Raw genomic sequence first — 27,657 nt, forward strand, 5'->3', positions numbered from 1 at the left:
TGCCGATCGTTTGATTAAGAGGAGAATGAGCAGAAGTGATTCTTTCTTTTTTGGGGCCCTACCCCCGTTATTGTAAGCTATGTGAAGCTGCCAAGAAGTTTAGGGCAGAGATGTACATTTACGTCAGTCGTCTCCAACCTGCCTAACGCCAGGGACTGACCTCATGGGAGACAATTCCCCCACAGATTGTGGGGGAAGGTTTAGTTCTGAATGACCCACGCATACAGCCACCATACACCCCATTTCTACCACTACCACATTGCAATATACAATGAAATGACCACGTGGCAATTGGATTCATGCTCCCATGAGAAGCTGATCTGATGGGAGGTGGAGTCCAGGGGGACCATGGGGAGAAGCTGCAAACAGAGATGAAGCCTCACTCACTTGCCCTCCCTGCTGCATGACCAGGGGCTGGGGAGAGGGAAGGAGCCAACAGGCCACAGGTCAGCACCCACCCACAACCTGCAGGTTGGGCACTCCTGATTTACAGGATTTGGTGCGTCAGTTGGAATTTACGTCGGCTTTCAGGAAGTACATTAATTCAACAAAGGCTTCCTGAATTGCATTCTGTGTACCAGGCACGGTTCTTGTCTCTGGCCTTGAGGTAAGGACTAGATAGAAAAGTGATTACTGCCCTGCTTGGTAAGTGTGATGGAGAACAGGATAAGTAGCTGGCTGGGGAGGAGCAGAAAAATCTTCCAGAAGAAAGCACCACTAAGTGGGGACTGAGGTGGAGTAGGAATTCTTGTTTGCTGAACTGAATGAGTGAATCTTAAGAAGCTTAAAGTTGGGTCAGCTGGTGGCATGGTGGTTAAGGCGGTTGGATTCCATAGGACTGACTGTATGGTTTGAGTCCTGGACCCTGCAACTTGAAAAATATACTGGGGGGGACCAGCAATTGGTGTAAAGGCTATATTGCTGAACTCCCATGTAGTTGACTGCAGTTCGAGTCCCAGACCTGGTGGCTTAAACTCACATTGGGCGTGTGTGTGTGCGTGCCCAACATACTGAGGGATGAATGGAGAAGAAGGGATTACAGTGTGGCCATGCCCCTTGGGGGGTGATTTCTCACTTTCTGTCTCTCTCTTTCTAGTGAGCGCACACACCCTATAGCAAAAATCTCTCCAAAAAAAGAAAAAAAGAAAGAAAGAAAAATGCACTGGGCATGTGTGCATGTGTGCCCCAAATCCTGATTGCGATGTGGCCATAACCCCTGGAGGGTGCAGTCTCACTTTCTCTCTCTCTCTGTCTCTCTCCAGCTAGTGCTCCCACCCCATAGCAAACAAAACAAAACCAAACCCTTAAACTCACAGGGAAGGGCTGATCGCCTGGACTAATGATTAAGGTAGCCAGATTCCGCATGGCCACCCACATAGTTGGAATTCTGTTTTTAAGCCCTGGCAGCCTGAAAAACATGTCAGGTGTTTGTGTGCCCCAAATCCCAACAAGAAGGGGAAATGAGGAGAAGAGATGGTGTGACTAGACTCCATTAGGGGAAGGCTTTCTTCCTCCCTCTCTCTCTTTCTGTGTCTCTTTGTCTCTCTCTGGTGAGCACACGTGCCTTCTAGCAAAAACTGAAAAAAAAATCACAGGGAAAAATAAACCATTTATATACACCTTTCCTTTTTTTCTTTCTTTTTCTTTCTTTCTCTCTCTCTCTCTCTCTTTTTTTTTTTTTTAAGATTTTTTGCCATAAGGTACGTGTGCTCACTGGAGAGACACACACAGAGAGGGAGAGAGGGAAAGTGAGAAATCACTCCTCAGAGGGGATGGACACACTATAATCCCTTCTCCTCCATTCTCCTCTCAGGATTCCAGGCATGCACATGCAGGTGTCCAGTGTGTTTCTCAGACTGCCAGGTCCAGAGCTTGGACAGCCGGGTTGGCCGTGTGGGATCCAATGCCTTAACCACCATGCCACTTGCTGGCTCAGACCTTTCTTGTTTGAATTGCAAATGCCACCAAGAGACTCTGAGTTACAAGAAGCTGGTGACAGTGGTGGAGGAAACCCCGGTGATTGGGACAGGGAGGCATACCCTCTCATATTCTTTGAATCTTCTGCTAAATTTCTGGATTCGTTGAAAGAAAGGATTTATGTTCTAGACTTAAAGTCACTGCAGGGGACAGACATAACCACTACCCTTCAGTTTAGCAGTTTTTGGAGATGCTGTGGGATTGACAGTGTCTAAGGGAGAGAGCTGCGTTTTCTAGTCTGTGACCAAGCTTAGGTTTATCCAGGGTCTAAGGGTGAAAGACTGTGCTGGTAAAGCTCTTTAGAGAGATAGGGTCCAGCAGATGGCATAATGGTTACGCCACGGGACTATCACATAGTTGACCATGGTTCGAGTCCCAGACCTGGCAGCTTCAAACTCACAACAGGCGCGTGTGCATAAGTGCCCAAAATCCCAAGAAAAGAATGGAGGAGAAGGGATTGCAGTGTGGGGCCGTCTCCCCTGGGGAGTGATTTCTCACTTTCTGTCTCTCTGTCTCTGTGGCAAGTACATGTGCCCTATAGCAAACATCTCTCTAAAAGAGAGAGAGAGAAGGAGTGGAAGTGAATGGATTCATTACAATCTTGGCAATTTTGGAAAGAAAACTTTATAAACAGAAATGGGGAGAGAACCTGGAAAAAGACGAGAAGGAGACTATAGGAAATACAGTAACTGTACTCTTAAAGCAACATTTGTTCAATCAACATTTTTTTTTTTATATAGGTGTTGGGATCTATATAACCACAATATAAACCAGAAGGAGGGTGGTTTTGATGAGGAATGTCTGTAAAGGCCACACGTTTACCAGAGGGTTAGTTGCATTGTGTCAGTATGTTCAAACATCAATTTTTAAAAACACAGAGTGATTTAGCTTTGCTTTTTAAACTTTGGGTAAGAGAGCCACACTAAAGTCATCTTTCAACTTCAGTGAACACAATGGGGGATGCTTTGTAGTATGGGGAAGGGTGTACGTGTTGAGTCTGAGAGGCTGGGGTTTGAATCCTGGTTCTGCCACTTGCCAGTTCTGTGATGTTGGGGCAACTTCTATTTTTCTACACTGCGATATTCCTACCAGTGGGCTAGAGGCAGTAATCCATGGAATGGGGTTGTTTTGCAGGTGGAGATCATCTAGGTGAAGCTCTTGTGGATAATCTCATCAGTCGGTGAAGTGGCGGCTCGCAGCATCGTCCTGTTACCTCCACAAAGCAAGAGGGCTGGAGCCCTAAGATCCCCATCCCATGGCGGGCAGATGTTGCTGCTTTCCCCAGTGGTTCTGGAAGAGAGCTGTGAAAAGTGCATGTGACCATCTTAACCAAAAGATTTCTGATTGTTTTCTGCTTTCAGGGTTAGGTTAGTTTATTTATTTATTTATTTAAAAGATTTTTTTGCCATAGGGTGTGCGTGTTAGCCAGAGAGAGAGGGAAAGTGAGAAATCATCTTTCATCCAGGAAGGATGGCTACACCATAGTCTCTTCTCTTTTATTCTCTTCCCAGGGTTCTGGGCATACATGCGCATGGCATGTTTTTCAAGTCACTGGGTCCAGGACTTGAACCGCAGAGTTGGTCATGTGGGATCCAGTGCCCCAACCACTAGACTACTTGCTGGCTCCCATGTTAGCTTTTTAAAAATGATTTATTTATTTTTTTGGAGACAGGGTCTTGCTATGTTGCCTAGGCTCTCTTCAGACCCCCACACCCATCCCTGCCTCAGGCTCCCAAGTAGCTACGATCACAAGCATGCATCTTAGCTTTTTATGCAGCCTTTAATGAGAAACAAGCAAGTAATAATGGAAACCAGGGAAGCCCAAACCAAAGTAAATGACAGCTGAAACAGGATTGTTGGATAACCACTCAAGGAAAAAGTGAAAATCTTCAAGATATGTTAAGAGATATGAAAAAGGTGCTAATGGATTTGGGGAGGGGAGTGGGGCAGTTGACCAAGGAAATCTGAAAATCTAGAGCAGCAGAAGAAAGGTGTTCCAGGCCTAAATGGGAAGTGACAAAAAGCAGAGGACACACAAAACTATCAAATGCTTGTGGTAGTGTTTTAGGAGCAAACAGAGCAAGATGTAAGTAAATGAAAGGTCAGAAATAAGAAAACTGTTGAGCTCATTAAAAAATATATATACAATAAAAGAAATATAAAGTCATGATAACAACCACAAAATGCATACAGGACAACTGGGTGAGTCAGGTAGGAAAGTTACTTTCCTGGTTAAGAATCCATGAGCATTCCCGTTTTCCTGGTATTCAAGGCCTTCTAGCATCTTGACCTATCAAGTCCCTATCAAGTCCGGCAATAAGTAAAGTCATTTAACAAACTCTTCTTGACCACCTGTTTTGGGCTAGGTACTAAAAGAATGAAGTCCCAGTTATGCCCTTATATAATGGAGATGTCCTCACTCCACGTAGACTAGCTGTCTTCAGAAAACAAAGTGCTTAGTTCTCCTCACTTAGAGATTTTTGTGGGGGGAGGGGTTGTGGTTTTATTTAGAAATAAAATGTGCACGCAAGTAGTCTACTTGTTTTCTTCACCGTGCAGCCTGGTGTTGGGATGGATGATTCTGATGGCCAGCTAGGCTGCATGTTCCATGATGGCCTTGCAATTCTTGGAGGAGATTTCGTTGGCAATCTCAGCACAGTAAGACTTATTGCACATCAGCAGCAGTTCCAGCTCCTTGACGTTGTGGACCAGAACTTCTGGAAGCCACCGGGCAGCATGTGCTTTATTTTCCTGTTGCTCCCATAACCAATGTTGGGCATCAAGATCTGGCCCTTGGATCTCCTCTGTTGTCAATACGTCTAGGTTTCTGCCAGTTGCACTTAATTTTGACATATTGGTGTGAATGTTACCTGATGAACTTCTTGGTTCCCTTTTTGACAATCCTGGGCTTCACAGGGGGTCAGAGGACAGCCATGATGCTGGGTAGGAGATGACCGCTACCCTCACAGAGTGCTGAGGAAGAGAGAAGGGAGGGTGACATGCAAGGATTGATGGGACGTAACCTCTCTTTAGGAGAGATTTTTGCTATAGGGTGCCTACACTCATGGGAGGGACATAGACAGACAGACAGAAAGTGAGAAATCACCCCCTGGGTGGATAGCCACACCTCAATCCCTTCTCCTCCATTCTCTTCTTGGAGAATCATGGGCACAAAAGCACATGTGCCCGGCATGAGTTTGAAGCTACTGGGTCCAGGACTCAAACCGCGATCGACTGGGTGGGAGTCCAACAACATAAGCATTATGCCACCTGCTGGTATCAGCTTATACCCTTAAGAGGTGAGAAAAAAAACAACACAAAATAACTTTCAGAGACATATAAGTGATAAAGGCATTTCAAACATTGCCTCTTAGATGATTCCTGTTGCCTTGAAATGTTCCTCAAACTCGCTTGTTCCCATCTAGTCCCATCTTCCTTCTCTAGCTATTCAAGAAATCCATTAAACAGCCCTTCTCTCACAGAGTTTACAACCTAGTAGAACAGATAAAGCACGCACTATCATACCAGCAAGTGACAGAAGGAATATAAAGTGCTACTGAGACGGTGGGAGAGGAGGGAAAGGCGTACTACAACAGCTTTGTGGATGAGGTAGCACTGGAGATGGGAAAGCATCAGGAGAACGACGGAGATTTCCAGAGACTTGACCGAGTGGATTGGGAGTTCACTGAGTATCTTCTGTGGCTGGATTTGGTATGCTTGGCAGAGAGGGTAGTGGTAGTGTTGGAGTATTTAGGTGACAAACCTAGAGAGATTGCTTTGGGCCTTGATATGAAGAGCCTCTGTTGGCAGGCTGAGAACTCTGTATTTAATATAGTAGCCAATAGGAGTCCATTGAAGGTGAGTGACACAGAACCCTGGTCTCAGCACTCAGAGGGGACTTAAAGACCTTTGGTTCCACCCACAGTTTCATATCTCTAACTGCTACATTCAGGCTCAAACCCTAGTTTCTCATTGTCCTGAGGATTACATGCGATGATACTTGTACATGCTTAGCTCAGGGTTTGACTCAGAGTGAACTGAATAAATGTTGACTGATGTTGTCAGCCACATTAAGTTTGGCCCATTATTTAGGAAATTTTTCCTTAAGCCTTCTTCCACATATGTCCTATGAGCTTTTTGTTTGTAGCTCTTTAGATTTCTCATTCTTTCTTTTTTTTTTTTTTTAAGAATTATTTTATTTAACCTTATTTATTTATTTATTTATGTATTTATTTTTAATTTGACCAGAGAGAGACAGAGAGAGGAGGAAAATGAAAGCAAGCCACCAGGTCCAGGACTCGAACTGTGGTTGGCCACGTGGGAGTCCAGCGTCCTTAACCACCACGCCCCCTGCCAGCCTGTTTTTTTTTAGATTTTTCTATAGGGCATGTGTGTTTGCTGGAGAGAGAGACACACGCACATACACACAGAGAAAGAGAAAGTGAGAAACCATGGGGGATGGCCATGCCATAATTCCTTCTCCTCCATTCTCTTCTCGGGATTCTGGGCATGCGTGCATGTGCATCCAGTGTGATTTTTTCAAGCCACTGGCTCCAGGACTCAAACCACAGAGTCAGCCATGTGGGATCCAGCTGTCTTAACCTCCACACCACCTGCTGGCCCTTTCCTATCAATATTTGAAGACAGTTATCCCATTCTTATGTGACCTCTCTCTTTAGAGAGAACGTTTCTGGTTTCTCCCACCACTCCCTACGGCTGCGTATCACGTGAATTCCCTTCCCTGCCGATGCTCTCTAGCCCTCATAAAATGTGGTGCGCAGGACCCAGTTGTCGATCACAGCTGACAGAGCAGCTCCTTCCCTCTCTGATGCTACAGACAATGCCTAAATTGGAAAAACAGAAACAAAAGAGCAACTAAGATTTTTGGCAACCTCATTGTACTGAGCCATTCCTACACACACTGACGCTAAGCTACAACTTTCTCCGATCTCTGCTTGCACTTGATCTCGGCAAAAAGATTCAGACTACCTTATTATTATGACATTTCTTCTTATGTCAGGAAAAGATCATTAAATGGGCAAAAAGAGCATTGAGTTTCTGGCCAAGGAACTGCTGGGTGTTATCTAACGGATTCTTCGGGGATGTCTGATTTTACAGAGACCTGTATGTGTCTTTCCATGTTTTTGAAACTGTTCTGGACTGTTATATAACTGCAAATGACAGAAAACACGGGGTTATGCAAATATTTCTTGTCCACAAAGATTCAAATGGATTTGGTCTGGGGGGATGCAACTGATTTCCACCTGGTGAAAGAGGCCACCAGTCTTACATCCATTGACAGATGTATTTCAGCCTTCTGGATTATTTGTATTTGTATCTGTTCTTGGGATTCTCTTTTCAATCAGTTGTCATGTTTTACTACTGCTTCTATCATTAATTAATGAGTTACATAAAATCTTAGACACATGTTCATTTTATATTTGTATGAGAACCATAATTCTCACTGAAAAAATTCTGTAATAGTTCAGATATAGCACTTCAGATTCTGACTTTTCTATTTGTTCACGAATTGGAGAGGTGCACACAGGGTAGAACAGAAGATTGATTAGGCAGTAGAGCTCTCATTTTGGATTGATACGCTCCTAACCGGTATCTCTTGGTAAAGTTGTTCAACTAGTTATTAATCCACTTAATCATAGCCATATGCTTCTACTTACAAACAAGCTTTTCTTTCCTTTCCTTTTTTTTTTTTTTAAAGTATTTTTTTCCATAGGGTATGTTCACTCACTGGAAAGATACAAAGAGAGGGAAAGTGAGAAATCACCCCTTGAGGGGAGGCCAAATCATAGTGCCTTCTCCTCCATTCTCTTCTTGGGATTTTGAGCATTGTATGCACATGTACCCAGCATGATTTTCAAGCCTCTGGATTTGGGACTCAAACTGTGGTCGACCATGTGGCAATCCAATGCCTTAACTACTGTCCCACCTGCTAGCTCCTAAACAAGCTCTTCTTCTTCCTCTTCTTCCTCTTCTTCTTCTTCTTTGTTAGAGATATTTTTGCTATAGGGCATGTGTGCTTGCCAGAGAGACAGAACGTGAGAAATGACACCACCCAGGGGTGATTTCAGGATGGCCACACTGCATCCCTTTTCTTCCATACTCCTCTAGGGACTTAGGGCATACATGCACATGTGCCCAGCATGAATTTCAAGCTGTCAGGTCTGGGACTCAAACCGTGGTCAACCATGTGGGAGTCCAGCAATGTAAACATTATGCCATAGGCTGGTACCCCAACAAGGTATTCTTAAGTTCATTTGTTTATAAGGTCAAGGTGATTAAAAGGGTTTAAAACTTGCTGTTCCCACATGCATTTCCACCAATGATTAATATAGGTCAGATATTCATAACTTTTAAAGAATTATTTATTTAATTTTATTTATTATTATTATTGTCTGACCAGAGAGAGACAGAGAGAGAGAAAGTGAGAAAGCAAGCCACCAGGACTGGGACTCGAACCATAGTTGGCCATGTGAGAGTCCAGCGCCCTCAACCACTACACCACCTGCTGGCCCCCAGATATTAATAATTTTAAAATCAAGCATAGATTTCTCTTCCTTGCTCACTTACCTTCTAATGGACACTCCTAGCAAAGACAAACCAGTTTTACCTTTACCAAAAATCTTTAGTGATCTTATTGGATGGTGCTGAAGAGAAATGTGTTGGAGGACAGGAATTCCAGGGTTAGTGAGTAGAGACAGAATGTGTTGAGTGAAGTTATGGTATGTTACAAGCAAAACAACAGGAGGGTGTGGCAGCATCTGCAACTCTGGCTCCAGGAGCACAAGAGAGCTGAGAACAGCTGAACCAAAAGAGGAAAGGGCATACAGACCCTTTGCCAAGTCACTGGGCATGGAGCCCTTCCCCTGTGGTAATGATCTTATAATGATAAAGGCAAACATAATAATTGGTTTCCAGGTGAGCCTGTGTCTAGTGGTTGAAATTTATCAGAAGGATGGGAGGGTTTGATAGGGGAGTTTTCGGCAGTCAGAGTATGGAAGAGTCTTGAGTTATGAGAGTAAGAGTACCTGAAGATGGCCTGAGGGCTGAAGACCTTCTTGGGTATTACAGACCAATGGTTTATCTGTCTTGGTTCAGATCCAAGTAGATGATAAATCAGACAGGTGGGCGCGGGGAGCAGACTGTGGTGCAGCATTGAAATGTAATGCTCGGCAATGCAGTCCCATTTGAGAAGGTTCCCAGCTCGAGTCTGAAGACCTGGAGTAGGCCGGCACACCTGGGCCCGTGATCCTGGCGGACTGCAGGCTGTTAGTGGACTGTGGTATCATCCTATTGTGGGCGCTCACTCTCTCTGTCTCTCTGTCTCATGAAGAAAGAACGAAATTTAGAAAGAAAATCAGATGGATGGTTTCACATTGTTGCCTTCAGGGGAGGTGACGTAACAACTATCAGTGAGTTTGCAGGTCTGGTAGTCCAGCTCATGGAAGACGACCGAGGAAGGACAGCGACCGTGCCACCTTTTCTTCCACAGTGGACAGAGCCACTGAGCTTTCATCTGGAGTCTATGAAAGGTCATCTGCTGATGTGCATTACGGTTGTCTGGGGGTCGATTCCTGAACTCCTATGTGGCCAACTACAGTTCGAGTCCCAGATCTGGTGGCTTGAAATTTATACTGGGCGTGTGTGCATGTGTGCCCAAAATCCCAAGAGGAAAATAGAGGAGAAGGGATTGCGGTTTGGCCATCCCCCTTGGGGGGGAGTCATTTTTCACTCTCTCTGTCTCTCTGGTGAGTGTACGTGCCTTACAGCAAAAATTTCTCCATAAATAAATAAATAAAATACATTTTAAGAAAATTCGTTTTTATTGTAAAACATGCATTTATTTATTTTTTTTTGAGAGGTTTTTGCTATAGGGCGCGTGCGCTCGCCAGACAGAGACAGAGAGACAAAAAGCAAGAAATCACCCCCCAGAGGGGATGGCCACGCCTCTGCCAAACCACCCTCCTTCTGCCGCAATTCCTTCTCCTCCATTCTCCTCTCGGGATCCTGGGCACGCATGCACACGCACCTGGCGTTGAGTTTAAGCCGCCAGGTCCGGGATTCGAACTGCGGTCGACTACATGGGAGTCCAGTGACATAGCCATTACACTAACTGCTGGTCCCAACATAATGTCATTTTTTAATCTTTATTTTTTCATCTTTCATCTCGTAGGAATTATTTTAGTGAATTTTATTATTATTATTACTACTCAACTTGACTAGAGAGAAAGAGAGGAAAGTAAGCCACCAGATTCAAGACTCGAATCACGATCTACCATGTGGGTGTTCAGCGCCTTAACCACCATGCCACCTGCTGGCCCAGCGTAATGTCCTTATTGCCCATCTATGCTGTAGATATGTCAGAATTTTCTTCCTTTCTTTTTTTCCCCCTTTCTTTTAGTTTTCCTATAGGGTGTGTGCTCTTGCTGGAGAGAGACAGAGAGAGTGAGTGAGAGAGAGAGGGAAAGTGAGAAGTTACCAGCTGGGGGTGGGGGAGGGATGGCCACATTGTAATTTCTTCTCCTCCATTCTCCTCTTGAGATTTTGGGCAGGCACACACATGTGCCTGGTGTGTTTCTCAAGCCACTGGGTCCAGAACTTGAACCACGTGGGATCTAGCCACCTTAACCATCATGCCACCAGCTGGCCTCTTTTTTCTTTTCTAAATTTATTTTACTCATGATAGAGAGCATGTGCTTGCACACAAGAGAGAGAAAGAGAGAGGGAGGGAACAAGAAGGAGAAAGAAGCTCCCTCGGGGCCAGCAGATGGTGTAGCGGTTATGTTGCTAGATTCCCACATGGCTGGTTGTGGTTCAAGTCCTGGACCCGGTGGCTTTAAACTCATGCTGGGTGCATATGTGTGTGTGTGCCCAAGATCCCAGTAAGAGAGTGAAGAAGAAGGGATTGTGTATGGCCATCCCCCCCTGGAGGGTGATTTCTGAGAAGAAGGGATTGTGTATGGCCTTCCCCCCCTGGAGGGTGATTTCTTACTTTCCCTCTCACTGTTTCTGTGTCTCTCTGTCTGGAGAGTGAGTGCACCCTAAGGCAAAAACCTGTTAAAAAAAAAAAAAAGAAACCCCTGTGATAGGGTCTGGTCATGCCATGATCTCCTTCCCCTGGCCTTCTAACTCCACAGGATCTGGGGTACACACTCATGCTCAGGGTGTTTCAGATGACCCAGGCTGGGGATCCAAACTTGTGGTTGGCCCATGACCTCCAGCACTGCAGTCCAGCATTCCTCCTAGGCTGAATGATTTTTCCTTTTATGGCTAAATTATATTTCATTGCAGGTCTATACCACACTTTGTTTATCCAAACTTTATTTACTTATTTAAATTTGACCAGAGAGGGACAGAGAGAGAGAGAGAGAGAGAGAGAGAGAGAGCAAGCCACCAAGTCTAGAGCTTGAACCACTGTCAGCCATGTGGGAGTCCAGCACCCCCAACCACCACGCCACTTGCCAGCCTCAGTTTATCCATTCTTTAACCAATGGATAGTTTGTTTTTTTCCCAGCCTTTGGCTATTGCGAATAATGATGCTAAAAACACAGGTGTGCAAATATTTGTTCAAGTCTCTGCTTTCAATTCTTTTGGGTCTGTATCCAGTAGTGGAATTGCTGGATCATATAATTCTATGTTTACTTTTTTGAAGAATGGTCATTCTATTCTTACAGCGGCCAAGCCATCCCTCTCATGGTTTTAAACACTGTTCATAGGCTGACACGTTAAACCTACAACTTCATACCTCTTCTGAGTTGCAAAAGGACTTACACCATTGCCTTCCTGATCTTGTCAATTACTCGTCTCACAGACATCCTCCAAACTGCACCTCCTCACAGGACCTAACCCTCACTCCCACAGCGCTCCATTTTGGTAAAGGGCACTGAGCCCCTAGTTGCTCAAGCCGGAAACCTTCCCTCAGGCTGGCTACATAATTTACAAGGCTCAGTGCAGAGTGAGGATTTGGAGCTCTAGCCGGGAAAAGAGAAGTCAGTCCTCCTTCCCAAACTCTGTAGCCCCAACCCATATGAACAGGCCATCCCAGAGGACAGCAACCCCTGCATTAGGACTTGCTCCCAGATCCAGGGTGGCTGAGAGTCCTGCACTGAGGTCACTGCCAGCCCCACTGGGAACAGCTATTGAACTGGCCCCATAGCTGTGACGCTGGGTCTGCCTTCAGTTAACCCTTGAGTGCTCTTCCCCTTATCCTTCATGTGCATGCCATCAGCGGGACCTGCGAGCGCTCCCTCTGCACTACACGGCAACTCTCCCCCTCACTTAACCTCCACTGCCATGACCTCCGCCAAAGTTGCCACCCTCTCCCTCTAACATAAACATGCCCATTGATCTTGTTCATTCACATGTGACCCCTCCTGCCCTCATTTTATACAAGAGCCAGGGCAATTGTCTCTAAAATAAAGTATGCATGTTTCCTGCTCACTTTTAAAAAGTATTTAATTTATTATTATTATTATTTTCAACTTGTTATAGAGAACATATGCTTACCAGAAAGGGACGGGGGTGGGGAATGAGAAAGCAAGTTGACGTATCTGGGACTCGAACCATGGTTGGCTATGTAGGAATCCAGCCGTTCAACACCATGCCTCCTGTGGCCTCTCCTGCTTACTTTTAAAACATTGGTTGACTTCTCACCACATTTAGGACAATGAGACGCACGCTCCTTGCATGGTGGGAGAGATTGCACACCACCCAGCCTCTGCTGGCTTCCCTGGCCTCACCACCCAGCGCTTCTCTCTTCCACTCTGCTCTGGGACAGGATCCTGCTCTCCACACCCAGCGATGCCGCGCCTGTGGTACCCTCAGGGCATGCTTTCTCGGTCTCAGAACTGTAGACATTTTGGACAATTCTTCACACAGAGTTTGGTGCATTGTAGGATACTCAGCAGCAACTCTGGCCTCCAACCATTACATGCCTGTAGCCGTGCCCCCTACCACCATGTTGTGACGAAGTGTCTTCAGAGGACCAGCGGGTGGTGTTAACGCAGCTGGATCCCACATGGCTGACTGAGAGGTACAAGTTCCAGACCCAGCCAGGTGCTTATGAGTGTGAGCCCAAAATCCTGAGAGGAGAATGGAGGAGAAGGGATGGCAGCACGGCCATCCTCCTGGAGGGTGCTTTCCCACTTTTTCTCTGTCTCTTTCCAGTGAGCACACACACCCCATAGCAAACCTAAAAAAATAATGTCTCTGGATATTCCCGTATCCTCCCTAGGGAACAAATCTCCATTGTAGCTTTGGGGCCTGAGGGTGCCGGTTCTTCCTTTGGCTAGAGTGTCACCTCCACAACCCACCCAGCCACCTTCTCATGCTCAGCACTTTCTTGTCCTTCAGATACCATGTTATATGCCACTTTCTTTTCTTTCTTTTCTTTTTTTTTGGAGAGATTTTGCTATCGGGCACATGCGCTCGCCAGAAAGACAGAGAGAGACAGAAAGTGAAAAATCACCCTCTGGGGGGGGGGGGGCCATGCCCCAATCCCTTCTCCTCCATTCTCCTCTCGGGATCTTGGGTACCCACACACACGCGCCCAGCGTGAGTTTAAGCCACCAGATCCAGGACTCAAACCACAGTCCATTACATGGGAGTCCAGTGACATAGCCATTATGCCAACTGCTGGTCCCGAAATACCACTTTCTTAAAGAGGCGTTTCCTGACCAACCCTGACCATGTCAAGTAGCCATTCCTTCATTCTCTCTCAGTTTACTCTCTTTTACTATTTTAAAAATTTTGCTAGAGGGCATCGTGCTCATTGGAGAAAGAGAGGGAAAGTGAGAGAGAACCCTTCATGAGGGATGGTCCCCCTGCAATCCCTTCTCTCTCTCTTTTTTTTTTTTGGAGAGTTTTTTTTTGCTATAAGGCGCGTGTGCTCACCAGACAGACAGAGAGAGACATTAGAGACAGAAAGTGAGAAATCACCCCCCAGGGGGGATGGTCACGCCGCAATCCCTTCTCCTCCATTCTCCTCTCGGGATCTTGGGCATGCACGCACATGCGCCCGGCATGAGTTTTAAGCCACCGGGTCTGGGATGCGAACCGCGGTCGACTACGTGGGAGTTCAGCGACATAGCCATTATGCTAACTGCTGGTTCCCGCAATCCCTTCCCTTGCGTTTCTCTGACACATGGCTGGCGTGTTTCTCAAGTCTGAGTCTGGGACTCAAACTGGTTGGCCGTGTGGGATCCTGGGACCGTAACCACTGAACCACCAGCTGGACCAGTTTACTCTTTTTTTTTTTTTTCTAAGTTTGCTTGCTAGAGAGAGGCAAAGAAAGAGGGAAAGTGAGAAATCACCCCCCTGGGGCGGAGGATGGGGTAGGGATTGGCCACATTACAACCCTTTCTCTCCATTCTCCTCTCAAGATTTTAGGCATGCACACACACATGCCCAATGTGTTTTTCAAGCTACTGGGTCCAGGACTCCAACCGCACAGTTGGTCATGCAGGATCCAGCTGCCTTAATCACCATGCCATTTGGCTGGCCTGGTTTACTCTATCTTAAATCGCTCTACAACACTACCAGACTCTGTTCCTTTTTAAAATTACTATTTTAATTAAGGGATTATCCTCTGAATTATTCATTTGTATATTTTCTGCCCCCAGATATGCCCCCTCATGCAAGTTCCTTGAGAACAGTCATTTCCTAACACCCCAAGTGGAACATGGTAAGGGTTCTATTTGTATTTGCTGAAACCTGAATCTTACTGTTTTGGTGCGCTTGTTATGCTTGTCTCATTTCTCTCTGATTCCCTTCTTTTCCTTTTATGTCCTCAATGTCCCTTTTCCAGTCCCCATTTGCATTCCCCATTGTCCTAGTTCCTGCATGCACCATATCACAGTTGATATTTCCCTATATTAATTTAATCCAGTGTCTTTCGTAGCAGAAACACAGACTAGTGAAACAAGACACAGATAAGCTCTGAAGCTGAACCTAAGTAGCAGGATCCAATGCCAGTGCTTTTTGGACTACAGAGATCAGGGGAGACTCCCAAGTCATCAGGGGGCCCAGGTATTAACTGGGACCAGAGAGGACTGCCCTGGTTGGGATCAGAGGGCCTCTGGCTCTGTTTCTTGTCTTTTTTTTCACTCTGAATGTTGGCGTCATTCTCCTCTCTTCCTATCCCCTGTGCCTCTCAGTTAACCTGGTAAAAAGTAATTGCCATCGATACCTCTATATGCTTTGTTGAAAAAAATTAAGCTGATTGTGAGAACAGCAGTTGGCGTAATGGCTATGTCGCTGGATTCCCATGTAGTCAACTGCGGTTCAAGTCCTAGACCCGGTGGCTTAAACACACTGGGCGCATGTGCGTGCGTGCCCAAGGTCCTGAGAGGAGAATGGAGAAGAAGAGATTACAGTATGGTCATCCCCCTGGGGGGTGATTTCTCTCTTTCTGTCTGTCTCTCTCTGTCTTTCTGGTGAGTGCACACACCAGATAGCAAAAACCTCTCCCCACAAAAAAATTTAAAAATTAATAAATTAATAAATTAATTAAGTTGATTGACCTAAATTGTCTTTGTTCCAGACTCAATCCACTGAAAAAAGGATTCCTTGGCTCAATTTGGGGAGCAGTTTGTCTTTATTGAGTGTTCTCCATGTGCCAGACACCACTAGGGGATGAAGATACCATAGAGAACATAACAGACAGAACTTTGTTGTCATGGAACTTGTACTTCATGACATTGCACTTACTCTAGGTTCATCACTAAGTCCCTGTTAGGAACCAGACCCTAGAGGCAAAGTGGTGGTGCAGAGGTGGCATAACTGGACCCACATGGGAAAGGCTCTGGGTTCATGTCCTAGGACCTCTCTGAGCTTGCTGGGCATGCATATGCCCATGAAAACTGGCTGAGGGTGCATGTCTCTCCCTGTCTCTGTCTCTGTCTCTTTCTCATGGAAGAAATAAATCAATAAACAAAACAAATCAGATCCTGACATTGCACTAACAATTAATTAATTTAGTTAATAGTCTAGATTGTTGTATGAACATAAAGCAAAGAAATTTGATCTGATTTAAGAAGCAAGGAAAAAAACTGAATTTGCCAAAGGGCACATGCACTCACCAGAGTGAGAGAAGGTGAGAGGGAGGGAGGGAGGGAGGGGGAGAGGAAGAGAGAGAGAGAGAGAGAGAAAATAAGAAAGTCTCTTTCATGGGGGCATAGTCATGAAATGATATCTTCTCCTCCATCTCTCCCTTCTTTCAGGATTTTGGGCACACACACACATGTGCTTGGTATGTTTTTCAATCTTGTGAAAAAGATCACAGAGGTGAATCTCAACATATCAAGGGTACATACTAATACCGTGACGTATCACTGTGGACGTTGACCATGATCATTTGCTTGGGCTGTGTTTGTCAGGCTCCTCCCTGTATATCCACTCCTCTCCCTCCTTTCCATATGTAGTTCTTGGAGGGAAATCATTATGAACAGTTTACACTTACAGAGTAGGGACGTATGCTTCCCCACCTTGATCACAGGATGCACCTGTGTTGACATTTTTCTCATGATTAGATTGGACTTAGGATGTTTAGAAGGAAGAGCACCTCCTAGAGGGGAAGTACCTTTGCCATCACCGTTGCCATCACAGCATATCGAGGGCACGTACTGTCAACATGACTTACCACAATTCATGTTCAAGTTGATCACTTGGCTAATTAGGTTCCTCTACTATGAAAGTACTTCCTCTCCCTCTTTTCCTAGACTTTGAAAGGGAGTCACTATGTGCAGCCCACATTTAAGAAGGGGTGGGAGAATTATGCCTCGCTGCCTTGACAATGTTTTTTCTTTTTAAATTAATTTAAAAAAATCGTTAGGGACCAGCAGGAGGTGTGGTGGTTAAGAGCATTGGACTCCCATGGGGTCAACTGCGGTTTGAGTCCTGGATCTCGTGGCTTGCTTTCTCACTTTCCCTCTCTCTTACTCTGTCCCTCTCTGGTTAAATCTAAATAAATAAATAAATAAAGTAGGTAAGTAAGTAAGTTAAATAAAATAATTCTTTTTTTTTAGTAAAATAATTCTTCAAAATAAATTTGTTATAGGTCACATGTGTTCAGTGGAGAGAGAGAGGGAAAGCGAGAAAGCACTCCCCAGGGGGAGGGCTATACCACAATCCCTTCTCCTCCATTCTCCTATTCGGATTTTTGGCATGCATGCATATGTACCTGGTGTATTTTCCAAGCTGTCAGGTCTGGAACTCTAATTGTGCAGCCAGCCATGTGAGATTCAGCCACCACAACCACTACACCACCGGCTGGCTCAACAGTGTGGTTTTGTTTTTAGCAGCTTTATGGAGATAGAATTTACATACCACAATATTTACTTATTTTCAGTGAACAGTTCAATGACACGTTTTAGTACATTTTTACAGTTATGCCTAAGGGAACTGGTCTTTGGAGATGACATCCAAAGAATAAGAATGATTTAATGAGTCAAGGAAATAAAGGGACGGTTCCAGGCAGAGGCGTTGGCATAAGCACCAGAAGGGATCATGGCACATTCAAGGAATTTAGGTTAATCCTGAATCCCCAAGAAATGGTAAAATATATCATCGTATTTCACTTATTGTGTTTTATATTGAATATTTGTATACTTAATGTTTTCTTCAAAACATTTAAAACAAAAGCATTTTGATGCCTAAATGTATAAATTCTAGTTATGTGAAACACTTGTTTAGAACAACTCAGTCCCTGATGGTTTATTCAAGTTTTACTGTAATAATAAGTAAATATTTGGATACTAAAATTCAGAATGGTCCCTGAGGGGGAATAAAACTATAATCACATTCCCTTCTCTTTCAGGTCTTGTTTCAATGAGGATGTAAAGTGTGTGCGCTGTGTGCTTTCTGATGATGTCCTTGATTTATTTCTGTGTGGAACAGACATGCCACAACCAAATGAGAATGAGAGGGAGACTCCGACAAAGAAAAAGGCAAAGGAATTATACTCAGAAATATGTCCTCACACAAATTTAGAATCTGAAACAATCCAGTTAGCAAGAAGCTCTGATAGTTTTTCCATATGTGAAGTACCCTAGAGACTCTCACAGGACTTCTGTGGGACATTGAAAATCCCAGGCACATATGAGCTCAATATGAGTTGGATCAGTAAGGCCCTGACACAGTAACAAAGAGACTCCTTATTCTCAGCAGCTTCATACAACAGATCATTGTTTGAAGTAGGTCAAGTGAATCTCCTTGGCAGCTCTCTTCCAATAATGCAATCCTTCTTGCAATGGCATCATCTTCATCATGTGACCTCCAAAGTTAGCCACAGGAAAGGAAGAGTGTGAAGGTGGTACAGGGGATTTTATGACCAGGACTAGAAGTGGTATACATCATTTCCACCCAAATCCCTTTGTTCAGAACCCAATCTATGGGAAAGGGAAGCTGGGAAATGTAGACTTATGTATGTTAGAAGAAAAAAATGGGATTTAGTGAATACATAGTACTGCCTTTGCTATGTGCTCTTTTTTTATTGGGTGCTTCCCGTATTATAAAAGAATACATGTTTGGGGCCCGCAGGTAGCATAATGGTTATGGCAGTGAGCTCCCACATAGCCTAGAGTCTCAGACCCAGTAGCTTGAAAATCATCCCAGGTACATGTGCATGCATGCCCAAGATCCTAGGAGGAGAATGGAGGAGAAGGGATTGTGACATGGCCATCCCTCCAATTCTCACTTTCCCTCTCACTGTCTCTCTCAGTTTCTCTTCACCAAGAACATGTGCCCTCACCAGACAGACAGAGAGAGACAGAGAGACAGAAAGCGAGAAATAACCCCCCAGGAGGGATGGCCACGCTGCAATCCCTTCTCCTTCGTTCTCCTCTCAGGATCTTGGGCACGCATGCACACACATCTGGCCTGAGTTTTTAAGCCACCGGGTTTGGGATGTGAACAGTGGTCGACTACATGGGAGTCCAGCGACATAGCTATTATGCTAACTGTTGGTCCCCAGAACTTTTTTTTTTAAACACATGTTTTAATAAGTTAAACAGTCATATGAAGGCAAACGAATCATCTCCCTACTCTTGATCTGCTTTCACTTCTTCCTGTTTATCCTACGAGACTTCTCTCCTTGTTAGAGCAACTTATTCCACATGTATGGATGTTTCAGGAGAAATGAACTTTGGAAGACATTCTGAACTAGAAGTTTTTCCCATAAGGTTCTAGAGTTGTTAAGAAATACCTGAATAAAATTTACGTACAAAAAGTACCTCAGGTTGATGGAGTAGCAGTGGTGTTGGCATTTTTGTTGTTGTTGTTTAGTTTTTTTGAGTGTGCTCACCAGGTAGAGAGAGAGAGAGTGAGAAATCGTGGAGATGGCCATGCTGCAATTCCTTCTCCTCCATTCTGCTCTTGGAATTTTGGGCACGCATGCCCAGATATCTAGTGTGATTTTCAAGCTGTTGGATCCAGGAACTTAAACCACACAGCTGGCCATGTGGATCCAGGGTCTTGATCTCCATGCCACCTGCTGACCTATATGTCGTTGGAATTTAAAATACTGTGCTTTTGTTTATTTTTTTTCCCATGGTGCCTGCAGTCTTCGGCAAAAGCAGTGGCATCAGAAAGACCTGGATTCAGATCTGCCTCTGCCTCCTACCCTCCGTGTGACTTTGGACAAGCAGTAAACTCTTCTGAGCACTACTTCCTCAAATTTGAAACAGGTCTGGTATTTATTCCATGTGGAATTTGCAGGGCTAGAAGTTAAAGCCTGCTCTTAAATCTCCTGGGTAACTGGATGTCCATGACATCTTCGTGTCCACAACTAGAGACCAAAGCTGACTAGTATGAAACATGTGTACAGGTTGACCACAAAGGTGATGCCATACTCCACTCAAGTGCTGTGCAGAGGGAAATATGGACTCAGAAATGTTAGTGGGCAGATGAGAATTTGGAGTATTCTTTTAGGAAGAACAAATGACGTATGGGAAACATCAAGATTGGGAGATGTGGAAGTTATTAGGAACACGTTGAGACCCATCAGGCCATCTTGATAGCAATTTTCCTGTTCATTAGTTATGCATAGCTCCCATCAACAGGGACAGAGTCCTGCTGTGGCGGAACTTTTTTGTTAATGACCCGATGGAACAAAATGTTCAGTGATGCTTGGAAGTAGCAGTGTTCCCAGAGGATGGGATTGGACCTGCTCAGGGCTTCGAAGTTGTTTTGCAGTTTACTGTAACAGTGGTCTAAAAGCAGAGGCACACAATGAGGGATGAGCATCACATTTTGCCCAACACTACTGAGAGAGTAGTGAGAAGAAACGATGATAACCCAAAATTTCAAAACGGAAAGATCATTTGAAGAATGAAGCTAAAAGGACAGAGGACAGGTTCCCAAGTGTGACAACTTGGGTATTTTTTTTTTTTTTTGAGAGGTTTTTGCTATATAGTGTGTGCACTCGCCGGAGAGACAGAGAGAGACAGAGAGACAGAAAGTGAGAAATCACCCCCAGGGGGGATGGCCACATCGCAATTCCTTCTCCTCCATTCTCCTCTCGGGACCTTGGGCACACACGCACACGCGCCCAGTGTGACTTTAAGCCACTGGGTCCGGGACTCGAACTGCGGTCGACTACATGGGAGTTCAGCGACATAGCCATTACGCTAACTGCTGGTCCCCAACTTGGGTATTTACACAAATGTACAAATGGCAAAAATAGAGAAGGGTTTATCAGTTTAAGTTTGGTCAAAGAATGTGGAAATTAGGTATTTCCATCAGAGAGAGATTTGATACAAGGAATTAAGTTATAAAGCTCATAGAAGGGGCTAGCCAGTGGCGTGGTGGTTAAGGCAATTGGGTCTTACATGGCCTACTGTGTGGTTCAAGTCTTGGATCCTATAGCTTGAAAAAGATGCTGGGCATGTGTGCGTGCATGTCCTCTAGAAGGGAGGGAGACATGGAGGAGAAGGAATTGCACCGTGACTATTCCCTGTGAGAAGCATGAAGTACTTTCTCGCTTTCTCTCTCTCACAAGCAAGGAAGCACATGCAGACTCTGACAAATTAAAAAAAAATACTGATGATAGGGTGAGGAGGGCAAAAGTGGGGCAGGTGTGTTACCCAGAAACTAGAGATAGCAAGAAGCTAGGAACATATCTAATGTGGTTAAATTCGGGACATTGAAAGCTGCTTAACCATATAATTTTTTTTTTAACAATGACACTTTTTTTAAAAAGAATTACTTTATTTTAACTTTATTTATTATTATTGTTACTTTACAGTTTGATCAGACAGACAGAGAGAGAGAGGGAAAGTGAGAAAGCAAGCCACCAGATTCAGGACTTGAACCACGGTTGGCCATGTGGGAGTCCAGTGCCCCCAACCACCACGCCACCTGCCGGCCCCAATCATATAATGTTTTAAGAAGAGCTCTTTGATTTTTCTGGTCTTTTTGCTGCCTCTAAGTATGGGTGGGGTTATAATCCCAAAGCTTAATATTACGGCCTACACAATATACAGTCCCTGATGGCTGCTAAAGGTTAGGACAATGGCATTTGGGTAAGTGATGCAGAGGCCATGAAAACTGGCACATAGTGTCTAGAAATGTTGGCCTGCTTCTGGCCATTTATACAGATGAGCTGGTAAAAGTTGTCCACTTGGAGCCCAGCCAGTGGTATGGTGGTTAAGGTGGCTGGATCCCTCATGGTTAAGTCCATGATTCAAGTCCCATACCCAGCGACTTGAAAAACACCAGGCACGTGCACGTGTGTGCCCAAAATCCTGAGAAGAGAATGGCGAAAAAGGGATTGTGGAGTAGCCATCCCTCTTGGGTGGTGATTTCTCACTTACCCCTTCCCTTGTCTCTCTTTGGCGAGTGCACGCACCCGATAGAAAAATTAAAAAGAAAAAAGAAAAAGAAAAAGAAAAAGAAAAATTGTCCGCTTGGTTTTGCCTTCCTCTGAGTCACATAAACCAAGAGCTTGCCACAGTGCCCTTTCTTTTAGGCACGCTTCAGGGTGGGGGTAGCCCCGTGTTTCAGGTGGTGAGTATCATACACCCAATAAACATATCTGATAGCTGGGCTGGCGAGTGCTTTTGTGGGCTATTTAAGATCTGTAAGTTTTTGAAAGGAAGCAATTAGCATGAGATAAAGCGTGACTTGTGGGAAGGTGTAGTGAGGGGGACACGGTGGGCTTGTGTCTCAGGCGCAGCTCGTTCCTCAGGCTCCTCCATGCTCTTCCTGCTCCTCTTCGCTCCTTTGGGTTGCCCTCTCTGCCCTGTCCAGGCCTTTGCTGGGTGAGGTGCTCTCATGCCCCACTCTTTCTGTCCACAGTGACTATTGTCGTGCACGCCCTTGGTGCTAACAGTGAGCGCAGGCATGTCCTGGCAGACCTTGCCATTGATATTCACTAACTCCTTTGGCGGAGTCTGTAGTTCTTGTGACAAGGCATTAAATGACAAATTCTTCTGTTCCTAAGTGGCTGCTGCTACTCCGGAGCGGCCTGACTGGGCATTTTCACTTTCAGAGTGACATATGTCTCTCCTTCGGCATTAACCTTCACCTACGTGGGGAGATTCTGTATCAAAACCCAAAAGCTTCTACTTTGTTCTGTTTCTGAAAGCTGTCCAATCTCCCTAGCATAGGTCATGTTCTCCATATTAAGAAGCTTGTTCTGGCCTTGTCAAGGCACCCCACCTGTTCCCCAGTGGGCCTCGAATAGGCCCTGGGGTTGTTCTGAACCAACGTTGCTAGTATGGTTCTTCCCATCCTCTCCAGCCCCACATATGGCTCCCTCCTATACATTCTGCCACTGCTAAAAGCATGCTTTTCTTTCTTTCTTTTTATAAGGTTGCTATAGGGCACTTTTGCTCACCAGAGAGAGACAGAGAGAGAGAGAATGGAAAATCGACCCCTAGAGGGGATGGCCATGCACAATCCCTTTTCCTCCATTCTCCTCTTGGCATTTTGGGCATGCAGGCACATGCACCAAGGTGTTTTTCAAGCTACTGGGCCCAGGACTTGAACTGCATGGTTGACCATGTGGGATTCAGCTATCTTAACCACCAGGCCACCTGGCTGCCCAGCAAAAAGCTCATTCAGCAGAGAGGTTCTTACTACAAGACTCTCCCCAACGCTCTCCCTGCCCAACCCGAACCTAACTCAAGGATGGTGAAATGCTAGGCAGCTTCTTTTTCCTTTTCCTTTAAAATTTATGTTTAACTAAAACATTTTTCTTTTTCATGATAGAGCCCTTGTACGTGAGAAAGTGAAAAGCCGTCCACAGGGTCTGGTTACGCAGTCGTCCCTTTCCTCTAGTCTTCTAGCCTACAGGATCCTGAGCACTCCTGTACATGCACAGAGCATTTCAGGTGGTCCAGGCCAGGGATTTCAACCATGGCCACCTATGGGATCCAGCTCGAGGAGTGTGTTACTGGTATGTTCTGAGCTGGCCCATCTAGGCAGCTTCTTCAGGCATGAACACAGGAGGCTGACTGTTATCTCTCTGGAACATGATGGCTGGACAGGCCAACACTCAAGATTTCCAGCCAGGCCAGTCAAAGGAACACCATTTCTTACATGCACAATTATTTATAATTTAAAAATCAACTTTTAAAAATTATTTTTATTTTTAATTTTTTTTAGGATTTTGCCGTAGGCCATATGTGCTTGCCTAGGAGAGAGAGAGAGGGAAAGTGAGAAATCACTCCCAGGAGCATGGGGGTGGCCACATCACAATTCCTTCTCCTCCATTCTCTCTTGGAATTGTGGGCATGCATGCACATGTACCCGGCATGACTCTCAAGCCATAGGGTCCAGGACTGGAACCACAGATGGCTATGTGGGAATCCAGGGCTTTAATCACCACACCACCTGCTGGTCCCAAACTACTTACATCTTTTTCTTTTTTAGTGGAGAGGTTTTTTTATTTTTTATTGCTACAGGGTGCGTGGGCTCGCCAGAAAGACAGAGAGAGACAGAGATAGAAAGCGAGAAATCACCCCCCGGGGGGGGGGATGGCCACACTGTAATCTCTTCTCCTCCATTCTCCTCTCAGGATCTTGGGCATGCACGCACACGCACCCGGCGTGAGTCTAAGCCACCAGGTCCAGGACTTGAACTGCGGTCAGCTACATGGGAGTTCAGCGACATAGCCATCACGCTAACTGCTGGTGCCACAACTTACATCTTAACACACATTATTAATTTGATCCTCCCATAAATCTGGTGAAATAGGTATTTTTCACAGATGACAAAAATAGAACATTTAATAGAACTTCTCAGGGATTAGGTCACACAGTAAAAAACTGAGCCAGAAACCAACTCTAGACCTTCAGACTCTTACTTTGAGTCTTTTCTCCTGGTACCAGACAAGGAACTAGGTCAGGAAGACATGGGAGTGTGGGCATTTACAGCAAATCTGTCCCAGTAATGCCACAAATTTACTCTACAGAGCCTGCCGAGAAAGGAGAGGAGGAAGAGGGGGTGGAAGAAGGAGAGGCCGATATGGAGCTTATCCTCATCCTGCACTCACTCTTTCTGAGCTCTCATTCCATTGGCTTTCCAGTGCTGGGAGCCTTCATGGAGAATGTAATAGCGAGGAGTCTGGACTGTTGTTGATCATGTCCTTTCTCTAAGCATTTGGCATCACTGCAGTCCAATAATCCTATTCATTTTAATGTGTAATTTATTCTTATCTTAATAAAGACTGAGGGACAGAGAAGTCTAATGGAAAAAGAGCATGGGCTTTGGAATAGTAATAACAGTAGCTCATCCTTATTACATTCTTACATTCTTTAACTTTCTTTCTTTCTTTCTATTTTAATTTGACCAGAGAGGGAGACAGAGTGAGAGACAAAGAGAGAGAGGGAAAGTGAGAAAGCAAGTTGCCAGGTCTTGGACTTGAACCGCAGTCAGCCATGTGGGACCTTAACCATCAAAGCACCCCTGGCCTCTATTTTTCTGTTTTTTTTTTGTTTGTTTGTTTGTTTGAGAGTCTGTTTTTTATTAATATTATTATTGTTTTACAATAAAAAGAAATAACTATGGTTTCAGCAAAACAAAACAAAATTTTTTTAAAAATCATAGAAATCTACTAACAGCATTTCAAGAGACAGAAAGCAAGAAATCACCCCCCCAGTGGGGATGGCCACACCACAATCCCTTCTCCTCCATTCTCTTCTCGGGATCTTGGGCATGCATGCACATGTGCCTGGCATGAGTTTAAGCCACCAGGTTCAGGACTCGAACCATGGTCAACTACATGGGAGTCCAGTGACATAGCCATTACACTAACTGATGGTCCCTCAAAGTAAGGCTTTTGAAAGATACATTGAAATAAATTCTCTCTGCCTAAATATTTACATATCACTCTTTTTTCAGTTACCTTTCAACATTCTAAAAACTGTCAGTCATGTAAAATACATTTAACTTTGCCAATAATTTTAGATAATACTGGATTCTTCTCAAAAGAACTACCATAAAAGTATGCTTTCAAACATTAATAATAAACCTTAATCCAGAGACCAGAAGTTGGTGTAATGGCTATGTCACTGGACTTTCATGTAGTCGACCGTGGTTCAAGCCCCAACCGGGTGGCCTAACCTCATGCCAGGCATGTGTGCATGCTTGCCCAAGATCCTGAGAGGAGAATGGAGGAGAAGGGATTGCGGCATGGCCATTCCCACTGGGGAGTGATTTCTCGTTTTCTGTCTCTGTCTCTCTCTGTCTTTCTGGGGAGCGCACATGCCCTGTAGCAAAAATCTCTCAAAAAAAAACAAAAACAAAAAACAATAACAAAACCAAAAAAAACACCTTAATTCAATGGGGCATAAGACTGAACTAGGAACCCATGATTGCATGTTTCAAATCCTTAGAGTTAAATATACGAACAATTTGACAAGGTTCAGGACCTGGGTCTGTTCCAAAGCATGTAGATTCAACCTCTTACCTTTCTATTTTTCTGTTTTATGTGCAAAAATGCATCATGACTTTTCTTACAACCCAATTGTTAGGGACAGTTCTAAGCACGTGCCATGTATAGACTTATTGAACCTCATAGTTATCAGATAAGTATATTTTTTAAAATTTTTAATTAACTTTGCATTCATTCACTGAGCATAGTCACAGCATACAGAATATGATTTCCCATCCAGAATATACTGCATAGTGGCTTAATCATACATGCTATTGTTAATAATTTTCCACATGTAGTTTCATATATATACACACGCCCCCCACCCATTCCCCACCCTTGCCATTTTCCCCCCCCCTCCCACACTATCTCAGGTGTCTACAGTTGTTTCCTATTCTTCCGCCCCCCACCCCCATTTTATTGATTCACAAAATATCTTAAATAACCTAACTACTTTCAATAGCAATGCCAGGTGACATATACATATCTGTGAATACATGTCTGACTTTTGGTGTGAAACTCTGAGTAGAATGAATAGACTATAAAGTAGCACCTAGCTGATGCTATATAGCTTACTGTGGTCATTAAATTAGTATTTTTTAATATATTTTTTAATTTCAAGAAAAGCAGTTTTAACTAATAGAAATCAAAATAAAAGAAATGCTAAGAGAGTTTTGCTTAAAACTTAAAGCCAGGAAACAGGTTAGGATTCTATTGAAATAGTAGGTACATGAACCTAACAGCAGCTCGACAAGACAAAAATCCTTAAATCTGGAAAACAAAGCCCTTCTTCTAGAAAATCAGTAATGTTCTAGTCAAAAGTCATAAGATTCTATTTCACCAGTTCAGTCTCATGTACTTTATCTATCTTCTGTTGTGGTCCAATCTTACCAATTAAATTCTAGGATATAATATTCAACTCTACGCTTGTTCCTACCATTAAGTTGGTCATTTTCTTAGTTGTTTTTGAACCCTTATTTCTGTGTCTGTATTTAGTTCTCCTGATATATCACTCCCTTCAGAACTTCTTGGAGAGCTGGCCTGGTGTTGATAAATTCTTTCAGGTTTTGTTTATCTGAGAATGTCCTTGTTTTTCTTCCCATGTGAAGGATAATCTTGCTGGTACAGTATTATTGGTTGAACTTGCTCTTCCCTTAACATTCTGAATATATTTTCCCATTCTTTCCTTGCTTGCATTGTTTCTGATGAGAGGTCCGCGGTGAGCCTGATGGGATATCTTTTGTCAGTAACTTGATGTTTCTCTCTTGCCAATCTTAGTATCTTGCCTTTGTCTGTGGTTTTGGCCAATTTTTCTGTAATGTATCTTGGAGAAGATCTTCTTGGGTTGATTCTATTTGGGGTCCTTTATATTTCTTGGGTCTGGATTTTTGAATGCCTCTCTAGGTTTGGAAAATTTTCTTCCAGCATTTCATGGAATAGATTATCAATGCCCTTATTATTCTCTTTGCCTTCTGGGATACTGATTATTCAGATGTTGGGATGTTTGAGGGTATCTAGTATTTCTCGTATATTATTCTCATTTGTTTTGAGCAATTGTCTCCTTAACTACTAGATATGTGGCTGGCCCTGAAATTCATTTAAGGTCTGTTCTCTGGCAGCAAACAGATTACTCAGCCTCCTATTGAGTGGCCACTCAGTGGGAGAAGAGCTTACAGTCCCAATGAGCAAGTGTATTTCTCTGCAAGCAAGAGATAGCTTCTGGGCTCTGGAAACTCAGTGTGAGGGCAGTGGTGTTTGGTTTGGCTCACAAAAAGTACATTCTTTCTACT

At 44.3% G+C, this 27,657-nt stretch overlaps 1 protein-coding gene across 2 annotated transcripts in view; it reads right to left on the reverse strand.

Moving 5' to 3' along the window:
• Positions 1-2,722: 2,722 nt before the first annotated feature.
• The window catches only part of BEND7 (BEN domain containing 7), a 153,446-nt gene continuing 128,511 nt past the window's right edge, over positions 2,723-27,657 (reverse strand). For both annotated transcript variants that reach the window (XM_014584957.2, XM_027769045.1), the window contains exon 8: positions 2,723-3,278. In XM_014584957.2, coding sequence (XP_014440443.1) covers positions 3,217-3,278 — 62 coding nt within the window. In that variant the 3' untranslated portion in view covers positions 2,723-3,216. The remainder of the gene's footprint in view (positions 3,279-27,657) is intronic.

This window comes from Tupaia chinensis, unplaced genomic scaffold (assembly GCF_000334495.1).
Source record: "Tupaia chinensis unplaced genomic scaffold, TupChi_1.0 Scaffold148242_1, whole genome shotgun sequence".
Lineage (NCBI taxonomy): Eukaryota > Metazoa > Chordata > Mammalia > Scandentia > Tupaiidae > Tupaia > Tupaia belangeri.